General features: G+C 39.9%; 1 protein-coding gene across 1 annotated transcript in view; it reads left to right on the forward strand.

Annotated features, from left to right (window-relative positions):
- Nucleotides 1–13941, forward strand: part of LOC122814470 (zinc finger protein 436-like) — a 75538-nt gene that overhangs the window by 5395 nt on the left and 56202 nt on the right. The window contains exons 2-3 of the mRNA XM_044087050.1: nt 11136–11222; nt 11387–11513. Coding sequence (XP_043942985.1) covers nt 11136–11222; nt 11387–11513 — 214 coding nt within the window. The remainder of the gene's footprint in view (nt 1–11135; nt 11223–11386; nt 11514–13941) is intronic.

Consider the following 13941-nt stretch of genomic DNA (forward strand, 5'->3'; position numbering starts at 1 on the left):
TTATAAACTATGCAGTTTGTGAAAATTATTATCCACAAACAGGTCAAGATGAACTCTTGTATGTAGCTTTGTCTCGTCAACATGATACGCAAATTAAACCCAGGATGAAAAGAGTTATTCTTTAGAAACAGAATGTTTAAAATATGAAAAACAAACTTTCAGCAGACCAGCTTCAAAGGAAAGACTTATTATTCTGGCAAATTCTCTAAACTGCTGATGCAGGCAAAAAAGACACTATAAAGATTGGGACTTTTTATTTTGTATCAGAGACTTTGATTATTCTATTCTTGCAGACCTGATGCTGTAAGCTAAAGTACATTTTTGATGTATATACCTTTCATTGTTAAGCTAGATGTAAACCTCGTGTGCAGTAAATGAATGTCGTAACAGCAGAACTGTCTCAGTGTTTTCATTGAGTAAAGGTACAGACTATGTCACTAGTGTAGTTTAACAAATGGAAATTTTAGGATGCCATCTATCACCTCCTTTGTTTTTGATCTCATTTCTTATGAGAATTTATCCAAAAGCTTAGGTAATTGTTTCCTCCATTCCTTATCGGGTTTCTCATCTAGGTGGAAGTTTTCTTCAGCAGGTTGAATGCATTCTGTGTTTGCCCCCTTGGGCAACATTAATTTTAAATTCCAGATCATAACTCTTGTACTGTAAAAGATGCATGTGTTTGAAGCTGTTCTTATTTGAAACTACTTTCACTTTGAATGAATACACCTTGCTATCCAGTTCAAGCCTGTCTTGAATACAACTACACAAAAGCCTCGACTTCTAATCAAATGTATGGTGTTTTTGGTTCACAGCATGCACCTCTTAGGACCTCCATGGTTCGTGAGATAGTGTTGTGGTGGAATTCCATTCCACATTGTTTTGTCTAGTTAAACAAAATCATCTTTCTGGGCACAATGCCAAAACTGTAAGATCACGAAAGTAGATTTTTGATGATTACTTGATGAAAATGAAAAAAGATGTACAGGACCAAATTCAGAAAGCTTACAGTGAAGGGGATGGCTGGTGTACACTTTGCTATAACCACTTCCAATTCAGAGACAGCTCTACCATTGTGTTGCACCATGGTAGGCTGTCCCCCTGGCCTCAAATGCTAATGAGGTCTACCTGGGGAGGGGCGCATGCTAATCAACTATGTGTAGCCCCCTGGAAATGCTTGCAATAAGGCATTTAAGCAACTGTGGTGATTACATCAGTTTGTGTTAATGAACATGGCTAAACGTTTGCGTTCAACCCATTATGTTAGAGGTAAGCACAGGGGAGTTTAGTAGACAGGTAGTGTTGTGTTCTGCATGTATTTATATGTGCGGCTGTGTGTATGTGTCTGCCAGAGAGGTTGAAGGAGGGGATTAGTTGGAGGTAGATTATGTTCACGCGCGTGTGTGTGTATCCATGTATCCATGAGTGTGATCGGGTGGGGAGGCTTGTTTGTGTGTGGATGAGTGGGTGGGTATGTATGTATGTATACATACATGAATGAGTGTGTGGGGAGGGGTTGTCATACCTTCACACTCCCTTAAACTAATGAGCAAATCCTGCAACAGTGTGGGGAATAGTGGACGCCACAGATAACTCCTTACACCATGTCTTAATGCATTTGGAAAATTTATAAAACAAAGTTGTGCAGCATGAAAGATGTGGGGCAGTGGAACATTAGACATCAGGGATATTCTATATAGTGTTCCCTAAAGGCACTTAAAAAGATTATAACCCTGTACTCTCAGCAGTCACACATGACCAGGTAGTCCTCTATGCCACCACTAGACTGAAGGGCTATGTCTAAAATATTACATAAGTCTTTGAAAGTAAAACAGATTGATAGTAGAAGGGACTTTTTAAACCTTAGATCCCGGGCACTGAAAGTGGCAACCTTAACTCACTATGCTAACATATCCATTAGTGTAGGTTTTATTTTATTTTATTTATTTATTTATTTTTTACATAATAAGCAGTATGAAACTCTAATGTCTGGCATTATTCAAAGATTGCAATTGCCCTTGGGTTGGGAGGGACAGTTCACCTCTAAGAGGTAACAACAGCAGTATCCTGTAAAATCATGGACAGACTGTTGAGTGGGATGGAGAACTTGTGTCCATGTGGGGAGAGGCTGTGGGACAAAACTTGGAGGGCCACTAGATGACACTAATGCGTTTTTTTTTTTTTTACGTATGACTCTTACTCACTGTTAATAGGGCAACAGGTTCTTCTCCAGCTCTTTAAATTATCTCAGCAATACAAGGCATAACATATACTTAGAGAAAATACAGTGTAGAAAAACTGCCAAGTCAAATGTTGACAGAAAATCAGAAGAGTAAGATGAAAATATGTTCTTCCTTTATTTCTGGCAATCAGGGTTAGTGTAAAGGGAAAGAAAATTAATTTGTAATAAGGAAAAAATAAACTTAATGTTAGCCATGTTTTCTTGTTCATTTGTATTTGAAAACTAAGCGTGAAAGCCTTGCTTTTGTTCAGACTCATTCATCTAAGGTATAATGCTGCAATCTGTGACTGGTAAGGTATATTTAAATGCCATTGTTTTCTTAATGGCTGTGTAATTGTAATAAGTGGCCTAACCTAATTATTCTGCTACTCTTAGTAGCCTTCATAGTGTAACACACGATGAGACAAACATAGAAAAAAAATGAAAACCGAAATAAGTTCAGGCATAAAATAAGTGGGATGATTATTAAATGAGTTTTTTTCTTTATGTGATGTTTCATGTTGGATTACAGGGATGGAAAGCCCCTTTTTGGAAATAAAAACTTGACATTTGGGCGGTGTTTTCCTTTAAATGCAGTATGGACTAGGTTTTGCCCAGTGCCTCTTCAAAGTTTCTAAACATGACAAGCAGTACAACACACATAAAATAGGCCTTCATTCAGACACTCAATCATGAACAGATTATTGGGAAACTGCATCCTAATTATGTGCCTCTTTTACTGTAAAATAAAATTGTAGATGAGTTAGTGAACTACTGTCACGTCCCCACAATAATAATTTAATAGCAATATTTAATTCAAAACCCATTAAATACCAGAAGCTGTGATAATAGCACTACTTTTATGAAAATGATCACTAGGAAAAGTGTTGCTGGGTGTTTCTTTGCATTTTATAAGTATAGAATTAGGTGACATGCTGACATGCTAGCAACATATTCAATGTTTTAAACACCCAATTCAGTTAAGCCAATTCTTTTATTTAAAGTAACATTTAAGAGGAGCCTTTAACAGCAGGGAAGCTCAGCCATAGATAACAAGACTTTATCACTGTCTTATCCATTTGAATGGGGACATTTCCTTCCTTTGTCACACTTATTGTTCAGTTTTCCTTGTCATTGAAAATTTCTCTACCTACCTGTTTTCATGTGATGAGGCTTTAACATATACCATGAATGATGAAACTTGGTGCAGAATAAATCACTTAAAAATGACTTCTCCTAGTTTTCCATACCACATATTGCTAAACTGTTGCTATCCTTTTGTTATATCTATTTGAATGTGCAAGTAATTGCAGCATTTTAGTAAAAATAAAGTGTCATGAATTATTTAAAAATGGGATTTTGTGAAAAAATCTAGAAAAATGAGTAGAAAATGCTGAAAAAAAAATGTGGGTGCAATTTTCCAGTAGTCCTGTCCATGAGCAATTAAGGCAGAATGGGTACAAGATAAACACCTTAAAAAGGACATGCTGGACTTGTGCAACATTAGCGGTCAGGTTTCCATGTACTCTCTGAAGTGGCTGCGATATAGTATGCATCATATGGGGCAGTTGCTACAGGGTGTGCAGTCAGGAGACATGTCTGACTGAGGGGCTAGCCACTCACAAAGCATGTTAACTTCTTAGGGTTCTGTTGAATGAAGGGCAGTTCTGAAACTTTGCTCAAAAGTTGAAGGAGAATGGAAAAATTATGCAGTCTGTCAAATACCTTTTTCACTTCCCACCACCCAGATGCATTAGAAGTTATCCAGGTAAAAGCTGTCCCTTTCTTCCTAAGGAGAGCAAAGGAAAACCACAAAAAGGGCAAATTGACATAAAAAATGGCAAACTGACTCTGGATGTAGCCTTGGAGGTGGGGGATCTGCTTAGGTTCAGGATACCAACAGGGAACAGCTGTGATTCTCCACCTCCTTCTCTGCCGAAGAAGTCCCACATGAAAATGGTAAGCAAGGTATTACTTTTTTGCAGATCGATAGGAAAACCACTCAGGATAGGTGAATGTTGGGGGTAGTAAGATCAGGTTACAAGCTACAATTTTGATGAACACCCGGATTTCTAGGTATTCCTTTAGTCCCAAAGCAGCAAAGCCACCTCTTTCCCCTGTAGGTGGGTAGCCTTCTAGCACGGGGTCCATAGAATTGGTACCAGGAGAGAAAGAAGAGCAGGATTTTACTCTGGACTTTGCTTAGTCCAAAAAGAAGGGCCTTTGAGGCTATCTTGGATCCGCAGAGAGACTAAATAAATTCATATTAGTCATAAAGTCCAAAATACTGATTTTTCTCACAAAAATGACTTACCATGGTACTCCCAGAAATCCTAATGGTGACTAGAGCTGGAACATGCCTACCTCATATCCCTATACCTCTACGTTTCCTGATCTTTCAACCGAAGAGTCCTCCTTTCCAGTTTATTTCCTTGCTCTTTTGCATGCCTTCTGCTTCCATTGTCTTGACACTCTCTTCAGTTTTGCAGGACAAAGAGCATACACATCTACTCGCATGTAGATGAATACCTGGTTCAGACTTCCTGCTTTTGGGAGATTCAGAGAGCCATACAGATTACCATGGACTGCTTTAAAGAGGAGAGGACTATCCCTAAGTCTTCAGAAATCACGACTAACAGCAGCCATATAGTTTTCATCCCTGGGAGCTATACCAGACTCAGAAAAACAAAAGGCCTATCTTCCTCCAGACAAGATTCCTCTTCTAGTACTTCAAAATGATTGCCAATTACACAGCCTTTCAACCAGGGCAATTTTCAAGCTTTTGTGGTTACATGGCATCCTGCATTGTAATGGTTCCCCCTGGAATGGCTTCACATGAGGTCACTCCAGGGCTACCTGAGGAATAGGTGGTGCCAGCATCTGCACTCCCTACAGATAAGCATTCTACTGCATTTTTGCACAAGGAACAAAGTTGAACGGTGGACAGAGAATGTCCAAGTAAGTAAAGGAGTCCCTTACAGAATGAAGACTGAATAAGGTGCAAACAGATGTCTTTGATGCTGGCTAGGATGACTATTCAGGAAAGCCTAAGGGCCGATGGCAGTTGGGACAAGCAGATGTGCAAGAGGCACATAGAGATGATGGTAGTAATTTTAGCCATCAGGGCCATCAGACATGTAAGGCAGTTAGGACATCTGCTGATCAAAATAAACAATACTACAATCATGTGGTACATGAGGCCAGAAACAGTCTTACTTGCTCTGTAGGCTGGCATTCCAGGTGTGAGATGTGGCCCAGGACTCAAGATTTCCATACAGGATAACATCCTGGCAGGCAGACTAAGTGGTTCGTCATCATATGGCAGTGAGTGGACGTTAACAAGTGAAGTTTTCCTAGATTTGGTCCAAGGGGAGGGGAACAGACCTTTTTGCAACTCAAGGACACAAATAGCTAAGGAAGTTTTGTACTAGATTTCTACAGAAGGAAGCTTGGGTGACAGACACCTTCAACATTCCATGAATGGAATTCCATGAATGTCTGTGTACTTAATAAAGGATTACCCTGCTTGGATTACTTTTGAATCCTTAGTAATTCTGTATAATATTTCAAATTATATATTTTTTATTTATTTATTTATTTTTTTACTTAGGACGAGTTTAAGTTCGCTACTTCTGCTACCATTATCTGATCCGATTAATATACAGTGATAAACTAGATATATATGGATTGAAAATCTTCTACACAGAGAAGTTTCTTACACTGTTTTGTTTCTGTAATGTTTCCTTACCTTTCTTCTTTTCCTCAAGTTACAACATCAGACTAGGGAGGGGAGACCACATATTGTCTTAAAAACACCCGTTTGGCCCAGGTAGTACTGGTTGTCCCTTCTACTAAGCCTGGCCAAGGAGAAACCCCCTTGGTGCTGTCTCAGTGTGCAAACTTTCTGTGCCGTGGCACATGTTCTGTCATACTTCCCAACCTAAAGACTTTCAGGCTGACTGTGGAAGGTCTAGCACTTATCCTTACCAAGTACATGTTTTCTAAGGGTGTTTTACATGCATTAAAAAAGGACATAAAGCCCAGCACCAGAAAGTCGTAGATAGCTGTGGAAAATATTTTTCCACCAGTGCATGGACAGAGAACAGGAACCAAACCAAAGCACAGCGGTCATTGTTCCTTAACTCATCTGTTAGATCTTTTCAATGTAGGCTTAACTTATGCATATATGAAGATACATACTTCAGCCATATCTGCTTGTTTGCCACAGCTGCCTATTACGCATTTCTTCAAGGGGGACTGTCATTCAAGATCCCTCCATAAAAGAGTTATCCCTGCTCTGGGACATCAGTTTCTTTGTACAAAAGTTAATCTTGCCACCATTTGAACCAGCAGCTTCAGCCCTCATTGTTATGTTGTCATGGGAACCACTTACTGGTAGTGTTGATCATGGCTAAACAGATCTGAGCTACAGGGTGTCAAGGGTGTGACGCTTTCTTAGATTTTATAAGGACAATGTTTCCTTCTACATTAACCCCCCCCTTTGTGCCCAAGGTAGTAACTGAGCTCTCCGTAAAACAGACCATTCATCTGCCACTTTTCTTTCCCTCAGAACAAAACAAGGAGGAGGGTGTTACATTTCCCTTGATATGCACAGCTAGCTCACAATTTAGCCGATAGAACAAAGAGAAATAGAATTCAGACCAGCTTTTTGTTGGCTTTCCGAGTGGAAAATAAGGAAAACCAGTCAACAAACAGTACATTTCCAAATGGATTGCTAATTGCATTGCTCTTTGTTACCTGCACCATGGAAATCAAGTGCCTATCTTTGTCAAGGCTCATTTTACAAGGACCATGGCTGCCATCATACATTTCCTAAGAGGAGTCTCCACCCAAGATCTTATGGATACAGTAACTTGGTTATCAGTAGACACCTCTGCAAAGTATTACAACTTACGGGTCATTTCCTGGACCAGGCAAGATTTGTCTTAGCCATCCTACAGAGATTAGTGTCCTCTTTCCTGTTACAGTCCAACTGCTCAACACTGGATAGTGCTGGAAGTCTTCCAAATATTCAGTACTGCAACACTTAACTATAAAGAATGTAGGGATGGCTCAAGTCACTGGCTGCAGGGCTGTAGCCCCATTAAATGACAAATCAAATTAAATTTATAGCAATTTAGAAAGTCGACTATTATTTTTAAATTAAAAACAATAGTCAGCATTCTGACTTTGTTTTTGTCTGGGTGCTCGGAACTCCATGCATGTGTGGAGTTGAGAGAAGTTCCAGTAGAAAAATAAAATCAGTTTAATCTGTTCACCAGGCTGTTTTTAAAGCGGTTCAGCATTCAGCTTATCTCACCTATCTACATGCATGTTGCCTGTTGAGGGCGTTGCAGTCCAGCATTAGGCTTATCTCACCTACCTACATGCATGGTGCTTGGAGGGTGTTGCAGTCCAGCATTAGGCTCATCTCACCTATCTACATGCATGCTGCCTGTTGAGGGCGTTGCAGTCCAGCATTAGGCTAATCTCACCTACCTACATGCATGGTGCTTGGAGGGTGTTGCAGTCCAGCATTAGGCTCATCTCACCTATCTACATGCATGCTGCCTGTTGAGGGCGTTGCAGTCCAGCATTAGGCTAATCTCACCTACCTACATGCATGTTGCCTGTTGAGGGCGTTGCAGTCCAGCATTAGGCTTATCTCACCTACCTACATGCATGTTGCCTGTTGAGGGCGTTGCAGTCCAGCATTAGGCTTATCTCACCTACCTACATGCATGGTGCTTGGAGGGTGTTGCAGTCCAGCATTAGGCTCATCTCACCTATCTACATGCATGCTGCCTGTTGAGGGCGTTGCAGTCCAGCATTAGGCTTATCTCACTTATCTACATGCATGTTGCCTGTTGAGAGCATTGCAGTCCAGCATTAGGCTTATCTCACCTACCTACATGCATGTTGCCTGTTGAGGGGGTTGGAAATATCACTGAACAAGCTTCTGCCAGGGCTGCTGCATGAAGCAACGAAGAACACTTTCTTTTTACTTGGACTGCCTCTGGTCACAGGAGCATGAGAACGTGTTATTTATTTACTTTACATGCAGACCGCCTGTCTACTGCTCATTTGTGTGTGTGTCTGGGGGGGTACATGCTTTTAATTGTTCTTCATTGTGGAAATTTTCTCTGATTTTTTTTTTACCTCATATTTAGATATGGTCTGTATAAAATCCATTACTTGTATGACAAATCAATGAGGATTGCAGTCAGTAAACAATAATAGACACTTCAGTTTTAATTGCCTTCAAAAAGCAAGCAAATGCAAAGCCTGTTATTCTAGAAATGTTTGAAGTATATTTATACAAGTGTTTTTAGATACATTTACTTGTCTGTCATTTTGCAGAATATCTAAAATTGTTTGCATTATATTTGGTCTGTTTTTCATAACATTTGTGACTTTCTAACAAATTAGTGAGGATTACAGTCATTAAATGGTGGTTGACACACTTAAGTTTCAGATCCAGTAGCCTTCCTAAAGCATGCTAGTGCAGAATCTGTAATTAGAACGAGTTTCTAAGTATATGAAGACAGTAACTGATCCTGATTTTGTTTGTTTATCCACTATAATTTTTAACATTATCCCCAACTCTTGAGCTAAGAGGTTGTGAAGTGTGTGTGTGTGTGTGTGTGTGTGTGTGTGTGTGTGTGTGTGTGTGTGTGTGTGTGTGTGTGTGTGTGAGTGTGTGTGAGTGTGAGAGAGAGAGAGAGAGTGAGATGGGGGTGCACTGGTTTGCACTGTATTGTGGCAGTTAATTGTGCATTCATTCATTTGGTCACAATCAAACATCTGAAATGTAATTTTTGGTTATATCTGCTCCTGCGCATGTGCTTGCTTGTGGGTGTAGGAGATTATAAAAGTGCTGTGGTTGGTTACATTCTGTTATCAGATGTGCATGCAGCCAGTAAAGTTGGTTTTAATTTCTCGGTGGATGCCGTTTGTGAACAAAAGTGACTGACACTGCTAGCATTTTCTCAAGTTAGACGGCCATTATTTTGCCTTTACAGAAGTGGTGTGAATTGGTGTGAAGTTAACTGGAATATTTTACTGTGTCTACTTTTAATGCAGGCAGATATTTGAGGTGTGCACAGTCAATAAATTAACTGTAACTGATGAGTCTGGGAATTATCTGTGATGAAAATGACTGTGAGGGGTTGCTGTGCATGTAAGAATAGCAAGCTGTGGATATTTTTTTTCACTTTTCATCACAGTATAATATCAGCATTGGGTACTGTCTGTGACTTTCTATAGCTGTCTGGGCAGGGTACATGTGATAGCAACTGTTCATCGGCAGTGTGTTGCCATATAATACCACTTGGTTCTGAGTTTTTGGCTGTAATTCCTTCTGTGTGGGGTCAGCATGCACTTCATATCTCTGTTTAGGTTTCATCCCTGTGCTTTGCTTTATTCTGACAGACACTTAGTTGTATAATACACCATCATCAACCCCTTTTTTCCCATTCTGTACTTGAGGTTGGTGTGTCGCATCAGTTGTTACCGTCTCTTAGTGCAAAAAAAAAAAGCCTGTGGATGAGAATACTTTAGAATCACCAGTGCAGATACTCTGCTATCGCAGAACAAATCAAGAGATGAAAGGTTAATATTGGCAGCCCAAGATAATGGACTATGTACACAGTGGTTTACAAAGTCCATTGAACATGTAGGAGAAACAGACAAATGTAGGTTTTGTAAAACCGATTTGGAAACAGTCACAGACCTTGTTGCTGGTTGTGACATGCTAATGGTAGAAGGACTGTATACTGAAAGGCATAATAATGTGGCAAGACTGTTGCACTGAGGATTGTGCAAACATTATGGTACTGAAGTGACTGAAAAACACTGGAAACATGAGCCACAAAGCATCATAGAAAATGATGAAGTCTACATCACATGAGATCACCTATTACCAACAGTTCAAAAGATAGATACTAGAAAACCAGATATAGTGGTCCAAGAAAAGACGACAAAAGTAGTATTGATCATTGAAATCGCTACACCCAGTGACTACAGTGTCTTGTGTACAGAGAGACACAGAGTCATAAAATATCAGGATTTGCAGGCAGAAACAAGATCAATGTGGTAGAAAGATACCCAGTCAGTTCCAATAGTAGTAGGTGCAACGGATCTTATAAAAAAAGAATCTACAATTGTATTTAGGTATGTTACCAGTCCATGTAACCCTGTATAAATTGCAGAAGGAGTCATTACTGGGCAGATTGCGGGTGCTGAGAAGAGCACTTTTGGCTGACATCAAAGATTGAAACAATACTAATTTCATGAACTTTAATCGTACTTTGACTTAGGAATGGGGTCCATTCCTGTCGTGGTATTAGAAACCCAAAAGATTTGGAGAAATTAAAGATGAAACTATCGCAGTACTGTGCAGTACTCCTTTTCTCCTGCTTGCATTCAATGCTGTCATCTTGGTATTTTCTCTACTCATTTGTTAGACTCTGCTGAGAACAGCACAGTGACAAAGTATATAGAGTTGTTGCCTTACAGCAAGAGGTTCTTTTGATTCAATTCTTGGCTAAAGTGCTTTGTTTGTGGAGTCTACATGTCCTCCCTGTGTTCACACGGATTTTCTCCAGGTGTTTCAGTTTCCTCCCACATTCCAAAGACCTGCAGTAGTTGGATTGGACACACTAAACTTGGTCGTAGATGTGTGCATGCTTGTGAGTGTATGGTGTGGAAGAAAACATTTGGCAGGGCTAGTCACCTGGCAGTATGAACCTCGGCTGTAGATGAGTCTCACTATTGAAGTGACACCCCAACCCCAAGCCCAAAAAATGGGGGAAAAGGGGTGGTGGATGAATGATTGAATGGATTTGTTATACTTGGCCGTCCAGCTAACCCCACACTACTGACTGTTAAGTCTCTGCTCCTTTTGAATTTATATTAGAAGCATCCAGAACAGTTCCTTACAGCTGCTCCCGTGCCTTTCACATCTCTTGAAAAGGCGCTAATACCAAGTTCACTAGGGCGAAGGGTGAGCCATATTTACTTAGGTAATTACATAACCATTTTTATTCTTGTGGCATTGTAACTACACTACTTGTAACAAACACTAGATTTTTTTTTCTTAGAAAGCTATGGATTTGGTCACAAACAAACATAAATAAAAAGAGTAAGCATATTACATGTCCTTTACAGGTTCCAGAGACCTTTGAGGATGTTGCTGTCACTTTTTCAGAGGAAGAATGGAAGTTGTTAAGAAAACAAGACAAGGACCTTCACAGGGAGGTTATGGTTCAGAACTATGAAACCTTGGTTTCAGTAGGTAAGTCTGATCACATTTAAGGAAGTCGGGTATTTCTCTGAATTAAATGTATCATACAAAAATGGTATGCCAGTATATTATATTTGTTTTGTTGATGGACAAAACCAAAAGGACAATGATAAATGCAATATATACATATTGGCAGTTAACTCTATCCATTCCGACCAGTGTGTTTGTGAAAGTTGAACAGAAACTGCAGTACATGGAGAAAACCAAGAAGGAGAACTTTAACTCTGTGTAAACAGTAACTGGAAGTCATGAATAAACCTCTGACTTGCAACTCTGAGACAGAAGCATAATTGTTAGTTAAAAATTATTACCTTTGTGTATGGATACAAATGCTCATTTCTTTAGATTGTCCTGAGGCAGCCAGCATCTGTCTTTGGTAGACTTGTGTTCTCTCCAGTGATGCTTCTTCCCTGTTTCCTTTTTATGAGCATTCCTTGCATACTTACAGTCTACAGTTTTCAGCCTCAGTATGTCTTTCAGTAGGTTAAACTGAGTATTTACGCTTCCTAAATTGCACCATGCTTCTTTTTACTCATTTTAAATTACTATTCTTTATTGCATGCCAGCTATGTTCGTTTTGTCAATGTTTACTTTTTTTGTGAAACAACCACATCCACTGTGCCATCTGTGCTTCCCAAGATTCCTAATATCACTTTTCCATCCTTCTTTCTTCAAAAGATGTACATACTAGGAGCCTCTGGTCTCTCTTCATGGAGCTGTAATCCTTTGTTTAAGTTTTTAATATACTGCCATCTCTGTGGCATTTGTCCATTCCCCCTGTGGTCATGTCAATGTTTGCCAGGGCTGTCCAATTTATTCCCTCTTCTGAAAAGACATGGTGGTAAGTAACTTGGCAAGCTTCTGAACTGCCTGTATATATATTAAGTATGTATGCCCCTTCCGTGATGGACTGACATCATTTCCAAGAATGGGTCTCTACCTTACTCCCTGCCAGTACTGTTACAGACTCCAGATCACACCTGAACCTGAATAGGATAAAAAGGATATTTGAGTGGTAGTGAATGTTTATTAACACAGGTATACCTACTGTATGTGTAGGCCTCATTTTACAGGTGAAAAGGAGCTACGGCCTTAAGTAACTAGCTTAGAATTGCACAGTGTGAAACTTTTTTATTATTTTTTTTACACTTTGTTGACTGGGTTAGTCCCAGTCCCACTAGGCCAATGGCCTCATTTCAGGGGAGACCCAATTTAATAATCATACTAACTAGGGAAAATTTTGGCCAGGACACCAAGAAACTTCCCCTGCTGTTTTCAGTAAGTGCCATGCAGTCTTTTACATCTACCTGAGTTACCACCAACTTCAGCAGATAGGGAGTGCGGTTGATTTCTCATCCAAAGAATGGTGCACTTAGGAGTGCAGACCCCCCCCCCCCCCCGCTGCACTGCAGTATGAGTATTTGAAAAATGGATCCAATTACGTGGTGTGGGAATAGAACCCACAGCCTTCTACACCAAAAGTAAGTGTATGACTTGTTGAGATACTGAGACTGCTAGGTATTTGGGAATCAAACTCATTTCTGAAAGTTGCACAGTTTGGTTCTCTTTCCTTGTTATTGTCATTAAATCCTGCAGCTGCATATCTTAGTCATATTAAGTGCCAGTATAGTATGGTTGTCAGATTGTTAGGCAAGATCTTCACCAGTATTGTCTGTACTAGTGCATGATGCTGATAATAGCCACATGTGCCAGCAGTTCAACTTGGCTACTTGATGTCAGAAGTGGAAAACGTTGCTAGCCCACGTACCAAAGATGTAGTGGTCAAAAGTTCTGTGAATGCAGACTGGTGTGAAGATACTACACATAGCAGAATGCTTGAGTGGAGTTGCACAGTAGTAATTCTCACTTTGAATTCATTGCACATTGACCACATGGACAGTGAGAGAACACTTTAGGAGAACGTCCAAGGTTTAGCAGTTCACACTGGCCAAAACTGACTGTTGTAGTTGTCCGTGGGTGGAAGTTCCAGCAGGTAAAAAGGAGAACTTTAAATTCTAAGCTTTATTTGTAATTAAAATAATAGAAACAAACTGTTCTTTTCAGTGTAATGCTCATCTGTCGCAATGCTGCCTTTCTTTCTTTCGTCAGCTTTCCAGATGCAGGTTACCACATCACCATGCCCGTGCTTTAATGGGTCTCCCATTTCTAAACTGGTTGTCTGTGGTATGTTAGTTCTGATGAAGTCCGATGATATAGGATGAAAGTGCTTAACTCTTATTTTTATTTTTGTTCATTAAAGTTTTATAATGATATTTCCTTGGCCTGCCTGGTGTGCTTCTCGCAACCATTTTTTCTATATTTCTGTGAAATCCATAATCTCGGTGGTAGGGATGCTTGGGATAGTGCCCTGGAAATTTATCTTTTTGTCGATAGATGGCTCACTTACAGTGTTCTTCCT

Source organism: Protopterus annectens, chromosome 10.part0, assembly GCF_019279795.1.
Source record: "Protopterus annectens isolate FY-2018-M chromosome 10.part0, PAN1.0, whole genome shotgun sequence".
In the NCBI taxonomy this organism is placed as follows: Eukaryota; Metazoa; Chordata; order Ceratodontiformes; family Protopteridae; genus Protopterus; species Protopterus annectens.